Source organism: Bolinopsis microptera, chromosome 2, assembly GCF_026151205.1.
Source record: "Bolinopsis microptera isolate Bmic1 chromosome 2, MBARI_Bmic_1.0, whole genome shotgun sequence".
NCBI lineage: Eukaryota > Metazoa > Ctenophora > Tentaculata > Lobata > Bolinopsidae > Bolinopsis > Bolinopsis microptera.
The window spans coordinates 4282854-4295672 of record NC_087073.1 but is presented as its reverse complement, the minus strand read 5'-3'; the positions used below and the strand labels follow the sequence as shown (position 1 = coordinate 4295672).

The 12819-nt window shown below is 37.8% G+C and overlaps 2 protein-coding genes across 4 annotated transcripts in view; one reads left to right on the top strand and one right to left on the bottom strand.

The window, feature by feature from the left end:
- LOC134826610 (villin-1-like) overlaps positions 1-321 on the bottom strand; it is a 40309-nt gene extending 39988 nt beyond the window's left edge. Inside the window, exon 1 of one of the 2 annotated variants that reach the window (XM_063839060.1) lies at positions 193-321. In XM_063839060.1, the coding sequence (XP_063695130.1) occupies positions 193-264 (72 nt within the window). In that variant the 5' untranslated portion in view covers positions 265-321. The remainder of the gene's footprint in view (positions 1-192) is intronic. The other variant, XM_063839061.1, reaches the window with a different exon arrangement.
- A 7039-nt stretch (positions 322-7360) lies between these two features.
- The window catches only part of LOC134826354 (breakpoint cluster region protein-like), a 29655-nt gene continuing 24196 nt past the window's right edge, over positions 7361-12819 (top strand). For both annotated transcript variants that reach the window (XM_063838692.1, XM_063838693.1), the window contains exons 1-3: positions 7361-8377; positions 8583-8681; positions 8810-8967. In XM_063838692.1, coding sequence (XP_063694762.1) covers positions 7718-8377; positions 8583-8681; positions 8810-8967 — 917 coding nt within the window. In that variant the 5' untranslated portion in view covers positions 7361-7717. The remainder of the gene's footprint in view (positions 8378-8582; positions 8682-8809; positions 8968-12819) is intronic.

Genomic DNA, 12819 nt, shown 5'->3' with positions numbered 1-12819 from the left:
ATATTCTGTGCAAGTGTATAAAATGCATAATCGTAGCACTGGACAAGAGTTTTCATTTACATTTTGCTCATGACCAAGGACATGGGCATCATCAATTATATCAGTAGATTAATAGATAATAGATTAATGAATAGTAAGAATTATAAGATTAATTAATGATCAAATGTAAAGTTGATGAAATTAAATTCAAACCTCTACTCTCCAAATCATGATACCAGCCTTTATTCCGGCTTCTCGAAGAACTGGATCTTGTACAACAGGCATCTTGATTCTTCCTTCCTACCTTGTTTAATTAGGAGATCAAAAACAGAATCTATTGCATATCTTAATAGCAAATTCATTTTAATCATCATTCAGTTGTAATATTTTCAACACTACTATTTAAAAAGTAATTGGAGTGTATGTTTAAATATCATGTTACGAATTATTCTGTACAGTCGGTCAAGATATCAGACCCATCAGAACTAAACTACAGTGCTTTGATGGAGTTGAACGAAGATCGACTGGCAACTCTGGTTGAGATTCTGTTTTAACTTTTTGTGAACAATCTATACCTAAAGTTGATCAGCGATCTTAAAATTTATTCCGCTTTTATTTTTATTCCAATCTACAGTTATTCTCGATTCCTTGCTAGCAGTCCGGTTAATTTAGTACCTTTAGTGTGTCTCATTTAATCATTAGCTCTAATTAAAGAACCTCTCACCCTCTCAGATTTTCACCGCTCCGTTCATTTTTATAGCTTTATTATTTTTATCTTTTTACTACACTTACTAACACGTGCATTACAAAGGAGCAATAGTTTGCGGAGGCATTCTAGAACGGTATATATTTTAGCTTTCAGTTTCTGTTTCATTATCTTAAAATTTATTCCGCTTTTATTTTTATTCCAATCTACAGTTATTCTCGATTCCTTGCTAGCAGTCCGGTTAATTTAGTACCTTTAGTGTGTCTCATTTAATCATTAGCTCTAATTAAAGAACCTCTCACCCTCTCAGATTTTCACCGCTCCGTTCATTTTTATAGCTTTATTATTTTTATCTTTTTACTACACTTACTAACACGTGCATTACAAAGGAGCAATAGTTTGCGGAGGCATTCTAGAACGGTATATATTTTAGCTTTCAGTTTCTGTTTCATTATCTTAAAATTTATTCCGCTTTTATTTTTATTCCAATCTACAGTTATTCTCGATTCCTTGCTAGCAGTCCGGTTAATTTAGTACCTTTAGTGTGTCTCATTTAATCATTAGCTCTAATTAAAGAACCTCTCACCCTCTCAGATTTTCACCGCTCCGTTCATTTTTATAGCTTTATTATTTTTATCTTTTTACTACACTTACTAACACGTGCATTACAAAGGAGCAATAGTTTGCGGAGGCATTCTAGAACGGTATATATTTTAGCTTTCAGTTTCTGTTTCATTATCTTAAAATTTATTCCGCTTTTATTTTTATTCCAATCTACAGTTATTCTCGATTCCTTGCTAGCAGTCCGGTTAATTTAGTACCTTTAGTGTGTCTCATTTAATCATTAGCTCTAATTAAAGAACCTCTCACCCTCTCAGATTTTCACCGCTCCGTTCATTTTTATAGCTTTATTATTTTTATCTTTTTACTACACTTACTAACACGTGCATTACAAAGGAGCAATAGTTTGCGGAGGCATTCTAGAACGGTATATATTTTAGCTTTCAGTTTCTGTTTCATTATCTTAAAATTTATTCCGCTTTTATTTTTATTCCAATCTACAGTTATTCTCGATTCCTTGCTAGCAGTCCGGTTAATTTAGTACCTTTAGTGTGTCTCATTTAATCATTAGCTCTAATTAAAGAACCTCTCACCCTCTCAGATTTTCACCGCTCCGTTCATTTTTATAGCTTTATTATTTTTATCTTTTTACTACACTTACTAACACGTGCATTACAAAGGAGCAATAGTTTGCGGAGGCATTCTAGAACGGTATATATTTTAGCTTTCAGTTTCTGTTTCATTATCTTAAAATTTATTCCGCTTTTATTTTTATTCCAATCTACAGTTATTCTCGATTCCTTGCTAGCAGTCCGGTTAATTTAGTACCTTTAGTGTGTCTCATTTAATCATTAGCTCTAATTAAAGAACCTCTCACCCTCTCAGATTTTCACCGCTCCGTTCATTTTTATAGCTTTATTATTTTTATCTTTTTACTACACTTACTAACACGTGCATTACAAAGGAGCAATAGTTTGCGGAGGCATTCTAGAACGGTATATATTTTAGCTTTCAGTTTCTGTTTCATTATCTTAAGATTTATTCCGCTTTTATTTTTATTCCAATCTACAGTTATTCTCGATTCCTTGCTAGCAGTCCGGTTAATTTAGTACCTTTAGTGTGTCTCATTTAATCATTAGCTCTAATTAAAGAACCTCTCACCCTCTCAGATTTTCACCGCTCCGTTCATTTTTATAGCTTTATTATTTTTATCTTTTTACTACACTTACTAACACGTGCATTACAAAGGAGCAATAGTTTGCGGAGGCATTCTAGAACGGTATATATTTTAGCTTTCAGTTTCTGTTTCATTATCTTAAAATTTATTCCGCTTTTATTTTTATTCCAATCTACAGTTATTCTCGATTCCTTGCTAGCAGTCCGGTTAATTTAGTACCTTTAGTGTGTCTCATTTAATCATTAGCTCTAATTAAAGAACCTCTCACCCTCTCAGATTTTCACCGCTCCGTTCATTTTTATAGCTTTATTATTTTTATCTTTTTACTACACTTACTAACACGTGCATTACAAAGGAGCAATAGTTTGCGGAGGCATTCTAGAACGGTATATATTTTAGCTTTCAGTTTCTGTTTCATTATCTTAAAATTTATTCCGCTTTTATTTTTATTCCAATCTACAGTTATTCTCGATTCCTTGCTAGCAGTCCGGTTAATTTAGTACCTTTAGTGTGTCTCATTTAATCATTAGCTCTAATTAAAGAACCTCTCACCCTCTCAGAAAACTCCGTTTGGAGATATTCCTTATTACGCTCTAAGTTTTTAATTTTCCTTGTGTTTGAATCCTGTCACTTTTTAACTGTTTTTAGTATTTGTTATTTTCGGCCGATTTCTGCACTTTTACACTGGGTCATCATTCATAATTTCTGGGATTGAGACGACTTATATCAGCATTTAAGGAAGAGTTTGCTTGTCTGACTTACTTCATTAGACACTTTTGGTCAAGAACTGAACAAGAACCACATTCGAAAACTGGAACATCTGAATGACTCCGCACCCCAGGAATCAACTACTCAGTTATTATCGCTCAATAATCGGTTTGGTATCGACGTTACATACTTTATTATTTTTTTTTTAAAGCTGATTTTAGAAACCAGGGAATTAAAGTTACCCTCCTAAGGCTAACATTAAATCGCTGATTTTATTTATATATATATCACTTTTTTTTGTTCTTTCTTTTCCTTCAAAACATTCCAGTACATTGTGCAGAAAGTTGGAGATGAAGCCGTAGTACGTACATGTAACATTGCACTGGATCGAACTTGCAGAGTGTGGTTTCCTCCAGTCTACGCCGCGCGCTTATATAAACATACGCGGCGCAGATCGACTGGAGGAGATTGCACTGTGTAGGCTCCGGTGTAGTGTGATATGTATGTACTACGGCTTTACAAATTTTGGAAGCATGTAGGGATATATATCTGATATATATACGATACCAATCGTATATACTAAAAATACTCTAGCACAATTGTAACTGCAGTTTTACAGAACTCTAAATGCTTAATGAACACTCTTGCAGGTACCACCCGTATTCACACTCAGACCTGAGTTTAGTCAATTTCCGATACGAGATTGGGGACGGGTTCTATAAACAAACAAACAAACAAACAAAGTTGATCAGCTGAAAATGGAGCAACTCGACAGTCAACAAAAAATCATAAAGATGAAACAAGACGGATTGGACTTAGTAGAAAATACTAACAAGTCAGAAATAAAAAGCTGGGCAGAAGTGATTAATAAGAACAATGATCAGGGTAAAAAACTATTTTAAATGTTGTGGAAGAAGCAGTGAAAGCAGCTAATGCAGAGGATGAACAATCCAAAAACTTCATAATTTACACTTTACAGTGTGCATGAAGCTAATGAGAGTGCAGATCATGACAGACTTGCTCAGCATATGTTTTGAACTTTACTACAAACTTGGATAACTGTGCAATGCCCCAAAGGAACTCGAGAACTGGTTAAAGAGACTAACAAAATATGGTCAATCAAGGTGGTGATGACAAACTTGAATGAGGTTCAGAATGTACTGAAAAAGTTGCTCCTTACAGGACTAGATAAGTACAATTGATACACAGCAAATTGGTTACAGAAATGGAAGGGTTCATACGGTCTGACTCAAGCAAACACTGCGTTATAACAAACAGCAAAGTGACAACAGAAGATTAGGAGTAAGGACCTTATCCCATGATAATTTTGTAATGTGTGTGTGTCATATAACAATTAAAAATTGACTGTCACAAGTATAAGTGTATTATATTCTCGATGCAAAAGATGTAAAAGTGGTGAATTCAGAAATACATAGATAGACAATATATATACAAAGGTATACTATGCTTTTAGTTAATTATGTGGATGACACAAACAATTTTGTTAATATACAAATTGTGTTTTTGAGACGTCAGTGTCGAGCGTGCGGTCATACTTTTAGCACAATATGAAATAGAAAACAGTACATTCAATTAGTCGATCGGCAGGCCACAGCAGACAAATAATGGAAATAGCTCATTGCTACCGAAATTATATGAAAGGCCAATATACTTGTACTTTAACTTTGACTTTTACATGGGGGCCCAAGGCTATTATATTTATGTTCATACATCATAATCATATAATCCGGGTCATATAATCCGAATAGAGATTCAAGATTTGGCGGAATGACAGCAGACAGGTTGAGCGCCGCCCAGTAACTTTTACTTTTATTCATGTCCCATATAAAATGACAAATTGACCTTGAATCATGCAAGCAATTTTGTAGGCATGGTGCTAATAATTTGACGGATGTTACTCGTCTAAATTTCTTCGAAGTAGCGCGCGCCGCTTTCTGCCCGATGGCAAGTGCTACGAAGTAGCGCGCGCCGGGCCAAATCATTAACAATGGTCAAGCTAATAATATAATAAGGTTTAATATAATATATAATAGGGTCTACAATGCTAGTCCCAAAATATGAGGCGCATTATTTAATACGCGGCACGGCCCAGTTCAGTAAATTATAGTTTGTAATCGGTTGTGCCGATTGCACTTTATAAATTATAGACCTATACGTCATAAACGAAACTTACAAAAATTAAATACATATAAAATTTGTAGCGCGATGCACTACTGGGTCGCGCGCGCATCAAATAATGCTTCTCGCAACCACAGATCGGCGAGATGCGAAGGATTGACATCGTGAATCAAATATAAAATCGATAAATTTAAGTAATACAAAAGCTATTTTGCTAGTATATTGCTTGTTAATTGCTCCAACCAGAGCCCTCGCGAGCTTGCAGTAGCGCGTACTGTCACGTAGTACGCGTACGCAAAGACTCATGGTAATGTGACATTGCTGCGCTCGCTCCTCTCACCACTCACGAAAAGAGCGCCGGGCATTTGCATTGGGATTGGCGTGCCAAATAACCAATACACAATTTATTGTTCTATCCAGAGCCCTTGCGCTTGCAGTGGCGCGCGCCCGTTGCGAAACAAGCGCGCCCGCAGTGGCGCGAAAGCACATGGTTAGGTGAACACAATTTATTAAATAGCATGAATTTTGCAAACTTTTAAGTGTTAACGGCCACGGGGATACTTGTAAAATATTTGTAGCGCGATGCGTTACTGTGCCGCGCCGCGCACTTAATAAGGCTTCTCTGGCTAGATCGGCGAGATGCGCTACTGTGCCGCGCCGAGCTGCCATGAATTGACATCGTCAATTAAGTAAAATATTTGTTCCAAATATTATAGACCTTGTAGCGCGATGCGTTACTGTGCCGCGCCGCGCACTCAATGAGGCTTCTCAAGATCGGCGAGATGCGCTACTGTGCTTCACCTAACCATGTGCTTTCGCGCCACTGCGCGCGCTACTGCAAGCGCAAGGGCTCTGGATAGAGCAACTACTGTGCCGCGCCGAGCTGAGATGAATTGACATCTTCAATTAAATTAGACCAAGACTGTAGACGATCAGTCCAACTCGGCGCGCGTCTTCGTATATTATACAATTTTTAGCCAATCATAGCTATGCATAGCATAGCTAGCAACGCTCTCGAAGCGGAGCAAGCATGATAATTGTAATATGCGCGGTGGACGAAGTGACGACGTCCTCCAATCAAATGTATTGAATTTTAATCTTTTATCATTTATACTCATCATTTTAACAATGTTAATGACATGATAGCACTAAGCATAGATATTGCTACACGTTGTATACCTCTCGTGCACGCGAAGCGTGCACGCCGGCCGGCCGCGCGCGCTTCGCGCGCGCTCAAAAGGGGTTACAGCGTGTGTCAACATAGATCAGAACATGGCAGTGCTTATAAGCAATAATAAAATAATAATGTTGTTCTATAATTTGGTCACTTAAAGTTTTACCTGGGGACCTCAGGCTAGGCTATTATGTTCATAAACAACCGAATAGAGATTAGGCGGAATGACAGGCTGAGCGCGGCCCAGTAATTAAAGTTTTACTTGTTTTTCATTCCGAACCACTGCATATTATGTAATGTTAATTTCATGAACACTTTTTATTTCCTACAACAATCATATCCCTAACCCCACTACATACTAAGGCACTAGGCTCTAAATATAAAGCACTATGCTGATTTTGAATATAAGTACGATTCTTTTGGACACCTAAAATGTGTTAACACTTGCATTTATACTCAGCTGAATATTGTATATTATTATATTATATACTCGATCTAGTTTGATCTGATAAGTTAAGCTACTGCAGGCCGAGTTAGTAAGGTGGCTGAGAGTGTCTGCCTTTCGAGCAGAGAATCTGGGTTCGAATCCCTGTGTCACTTATAGTCACCTACTAGTCTAGGGAGTTAGCTAAGGGTTCCATTGGATCTATGCGAAATTACACATCTGTGTAAAATAACTCCTCTGTTGACTCAGCTTGATCGAGTGTTAAATGAGGAGAGTCACCGCCAAAAGATCAATTATTTACTTAGGGTACCAATTCATAACATCTATGCTGTAGTGTACTGTAAACACTAATCAGTGTACTATTCTATACTATCTTTTTATTATGCTTAGTATAGTAATCCTACCATTTACCGGGCCCAATTTACCACAAAGCCTGATTTACTACGCGATAAATCCGGGTAATATTACTGTAGTATGAATGGTACAGTGGCAAAAGAGTAGGGCATTGGATTAGCATTCTTATATTTTTACATTGCTTCAAAATTGTACCCTGTAATCAGAGTGTGAAATTTTGTTGCAGCACTACGAAGTAATGATCGCCAGGCCATTTGGCAGCATAAGCCTTAGAAGACTTGTATCTGAAAGTTGAAAGTTGCAGTTGATCAAGGCTTGCTTTGTGAACGATTTGAAGTAATTTAATATAGCTTTAATGTAGCTATCAATTGTACAGTACAGGACTCAGGGCTTAGTAGCATACTTTTATCCAAATAAATCGACCCCAACTGGAAATTGATCCCTGGATTTCGCCATAGACACCATTCCACCATTATGATATTTATGATTGATAAATTACTGATACTATATAGTGCAATGAATAAATCATGGAAAGGAACTGAAGAATTGGAAAAACTTATCAAAGAAACTAAAGACCAAATCGATGATCATAAGCAAGAGCTTGCAAAACTAGAGGTTCAACTCAGTTGGCTTTTTAAAGAAAGAGAAAATCAGAAGAAAAATGAACAGGAAATCCAGAAAGAAGATGAGGATCGGAAACACCGCTCATTTCATTCAATGAAGCAAAATTCACCTAAGCGTAATCTACCTGTTGCACCAGTGAGACAACTTTCACAGAGTGATTCTAGTACTGATAAGCAGATAATCCGCTCATCAACAAGTTCTTTTGTCAGCAAGCTGGCCGGAACTTCTCCAAAACTAAGTAAGAGACCAGTTTCCTGCTCATTGGAAGACATATCTCGCATTGGGAATAGCTCTACATCTTTGTTATCCAATATGAAAGGCAAAAAGTTCTCTACCATTGATCTACGGTTTTTCAAAAGGCTCAGTAGTTATGCGAGGAGCCCAACTCGATGGGATGGCTCAAACCCTAAACTATCAATTTCCTCGATGGATGAAGTATTATCAGAGTCTTTTAGTGTTAACACTTCTACAGACGATTTGGATGCTCTGAATTCTTCTAGATCTGAGGAAGTAAGTGATTTTTAACAGTGTATTTTCGAAGCCTGAATTTTCGAGAGCAGTTTATCTCATCAGCTCATCTCGATTGATTGTTATTTTGTCCACTTGTTGACATTCTAAATTCTATGATTCGATTCTTTTACTGTGGGGTGATCATCAGATGACCCCCTCAGTTCATACTGACAAAGCAGTTCATGTAATCCCCAAAATTGCTCAGGGTAGAAAGACAGACGACGTGACAGAAAACATTGAGTCTCAGATGTTGCACCTACAACAGAACAAGGGATTTTTCTCCAAAAAGTCAAATAAAACTCAGGTAAGCTCATGCAGATGTGTAATATTTTGTTTTGATTAATTGGTGGTATTTTTTTGACATGAGGTTTTTTAGAAACAAATATCTTGTCAAACCCTATCTTTGGAATACTATTTACTTTTTCATTGCAGGGAGATGTCGGCGATGGAACTTCACTTATTAGTGACCAATCAGCAGCAAGTGATGAGCTCTCTGCAGAAAATCTTTCATTTTCAGACTCAAGTGGTTGTCAGGGAAACCAGACATCGGGAGACTATGATGTACCTAGTCAAGAACAAAATAGTGCCACGTGAGTTTTAAAATTTAAACGTATTGTTTTAACGACATCAACCATTGACGTTTTATACAAACTGTTGCAAGATCACCTTATAGGAATAGTATTGGCATATTAAAGGATGTGGTAATTTAAGCACAAAATAGTCTCAAGCGATTTCACAAGTAGTATTTTAAGCTAATTAATGTTATGTCACCAACGCAAACGCCCATTTTAAGTCCTGTAATCCTGGCGTTTTTTATTAGTTTCTGTTTCTCACATTTTTCTATTCACAAATTATCACTGGTCAATTTGTTATTTCTTAAAAGTTAAGTTTAATGGCAGAAGTTTAAGAGTCATAACGTTGTTATGAAACACACCGACTACAAGGGCGGTTATTAATCTAGTCATTAATCACAGTACTCAGTAGTCAGTAACAATGTGTATCCTGCAATATCCACCCGCAGCTCCTTATATTGCACAAGCCATTGTGTGGTTTGTAAATTGTAACGTTTGATACGGCCCAGCATGCTGGTTTCAGTTAATTTCATGGTTAATATCATGTACAGCTCATCTCTTAAACAACACTCGTTGCAGGTTCTAGTAAACACTGAGTGCCAACATTGAATATTAAGCACACTTATTCAGCCAGTCAAGTCACTATACTATATTACATAGTTGACTATTCACTATTGATAGCATGTATAACACACATAACCCCGGCATGCGCAGGGATTATATTTCAATTTTTCCCGCGACGCGCGGGAAAAATTTATAATAATTTCGAGTGCGAAGCACGAGGGATTATTATGAAAATAACCCCGACGTGCTTTAGCACGAGGGGTTATTTTAATATAACTTAAGCGTGCCGGTGTTATGTGTTATAAACCCCTCCGGGTTAGTGCTAGGACCAACAAATTTCATAATTCTAGCTATATGAGATCAGTATGGAAAATATGAAATGGAATTGGGGAGTATATTATACTACCAAATTAATACAACTAAGGTACTATGACATTTGAAATTGGCGTTATATCTAAACATTATTCCTCAGTCAGAACGTTGAATGAATATCAATCAGGGGCGTCGAGTTAAGCCTGGCAAGCGATAAAAGGTGGAGCTAATAATGATATCGTGTCATGAAGTTCATCAAAGTAGACGACTATAATACATGGCTTATATCAAACAGGGCAATTGCTACGACAAAATTAACCGGACAAATGTAACCGTCGAGACAAGTTCTGGAACTGGTCCAAGTAGTGTAAGAGTTTAAGTAATGTACGCAGTGTGCTGGAGTTTTGCCAGCGCCTGCAGTTAGACCGATACGTAGATCAAGTGTATTTATAGTTCTTACGTTAAGCCATAGGTCACGTGACATTTTTTACCAATGCGCGTCGTAGTAGTTAGTCACGTGATACACGTCATCAAAACACGTGACAGTGCGCGGTTGAAATTCTCATGGAATATCAAAACAAAACAAATCTTGCTGAGCCAAATTAGCGGGGCGGGATTATAGAAGCTGTGCCGGGGTTATTTATTCAGCGGGAAAAAACTAACAGCGGGAGCCGGGATTATCAGAATGTATCTAACGGGAGCCGGGATTATCAGAATCTTATTCTAACCCGGAGGGGTTTATAACACACATAACCCCGGCATGCGCAGGGATTATATTTCAATTTTTCCCGCGACGCGCGGGAAAAATTTATAATAATTTCGAGTGCGAAGCACGAGGGATTATTATGAAAATAACCCCGACGTGCTTTAGCACGAGGGGTTATTTTAATATAACTTAAGCGTGCCGGTGTTATGTGTTATAAACCCCTCCGGGTTAGTGCTAGGACCAACAAATTTGACATTTTACTCTTAATTCTAGCTATATGAGATCATTATGGAAAATATGAAATGGAATTGGGGACTTCCAAATAAATACAACTAAGGTACTATGACTTTTGGAATTGGCGTTATATCTAAACACTATTCCTCAGTCAGAACGTTGAATGAATATGAATATCGATAAGGGGCGTCGAGTTAAACTTAAGCCTGGCAAGCGATAAAAGCTAATAATGATATCGTGTCATGAAGTTCATCAAAGTAGACGACTATAATACATGGCTTATATCAAACTCGACAAAATTAACCGAACCGGACAAAATCAAATGTAACCGTCGAGACAAGTTTTGGAACTGGTCCAATTAATGTAAGAGTTTAAGTAATGTAGTGTGCTGGAGTTTTGCCAGCGCCTGCAATTAGACCGATACGTAGATCGAGTGTATTTATAGTTCTTACGTTAAGCCATAGGTCACGTGACATTTTTTACCAATGCGCGTCGTAGTAGTTAGTCACGTGATACACGTCATCAAAACACGTGACAGTACGCGGTTGAAATTCTCATGGAATATCAAAACAAAACAAATCTTGTTGAGCCAAATTAGCGGGGCGGGATTATAAAAGCTGTGCCGGGGTTATTTATTCAGCGGGAAAAAACTAACAGCGGGAGCCGGGATTATCAGAATGTATTTAGCGGGAGCCGGGATTATCAGAATCTTATTCTATCCCGGAGGGGTTTATAAAGGTATTGTAGTACCCTCGATCCTTTGGATCTTTTTAAGTATGCTGTGATTACCTGGTTCAATATCGAATATATCCGCCACCCAATATTCGGTACGAACTAATATAAATTGTTTGGCGTTAGGTTTTACCGAATATACAATACTAAGTATTCTAAATACCTGCTCAGTATCAAGGCTTCAGTGTTTTATATCTTCAGGAAAATATTCAACATCCACTTGGAACTTTCAAACTGCACCGTGTTGTGTGACATATTCATTTAACAATATTCTATTATCCTACAAATGAACTGGAATATACCGCTCAGTGAAGAATATTAGAGCTCTGTGATGTGGAACACTGTGTTAATCAAATATATACGTTTCTCTGTTGAGATCCAATCTGTTTGTGTGTGGTTTCATTCTTATCCAAGCGGAACACTCAGTGTCTCCCACGTAATCGTATATAAATGAATCTGTTGACACCTTATTAAGAGTTGAATGAGTTAACTGTACTAAGTACCATAATGCGTCACTGAATTTAAATCATTTTTGATTGGCTAACTGTGAAGAATAAGGGTATAACTAAATTCGTCATCTAATTTAAATGGCTTTTGATTCGGTTACTACAGAACGGCAGGGTGTTTTCCATGGGTGTGTCTCCTGCCTCGTGAGATTTAGTGAGATTACTATCTGGCTAAGGATGTGTCTCCTGCCTCGTGAGATTTAGTGAGATTACTATCTGGCTAAGGGTGTGTCTCCTGCCTCCTGAGATTTAGTGAGATTACTATCTGGCTAAGGATGTGTCTCCTGCCTCGTGAGATTTAGTGAGATTACTATCTGGCTAAGGATGTGTCTCCTGCCTCGTGAGATTTAGTGAGATTACTATCTGGCTAAGGGTGTGTCTCCTGCCTCCTGAGATTTAGCGAGATTACTATCTGGCGAAGGATGTGTCTCCTGCCTCGTGAGATTTAGTGAGATTACTATCTGGCTAAGGGTGTGTCTCCTACCTCGTGAGATTTAGTGAGATTACTATCTGGCTAAGGATGTGTCTCCTGCCTCCTGAGATTTAGTGAGTATCTGGCTAAGGGTGTGTCTCCTACCTCGTGAGATTACTATCTGGCTAAGGGTGTGTCTCCTGCCTCGTGAGATTTAGTGAGATTACTATCTGGCTAAGGGTGTGTCTCCTGCCTCGTGAGATTTAGTGAGATTACTATCTGGCTAAGGGTGTGTCTCCTACCTCGTGAGATTTAGTGAGATTACTATCTGGCTAAGGATGTGTCTCCTGCCTCGTGAGATTTAGTGAGATTACTATCTGGCTAAGGGTGTGTCTCCTGCCTCG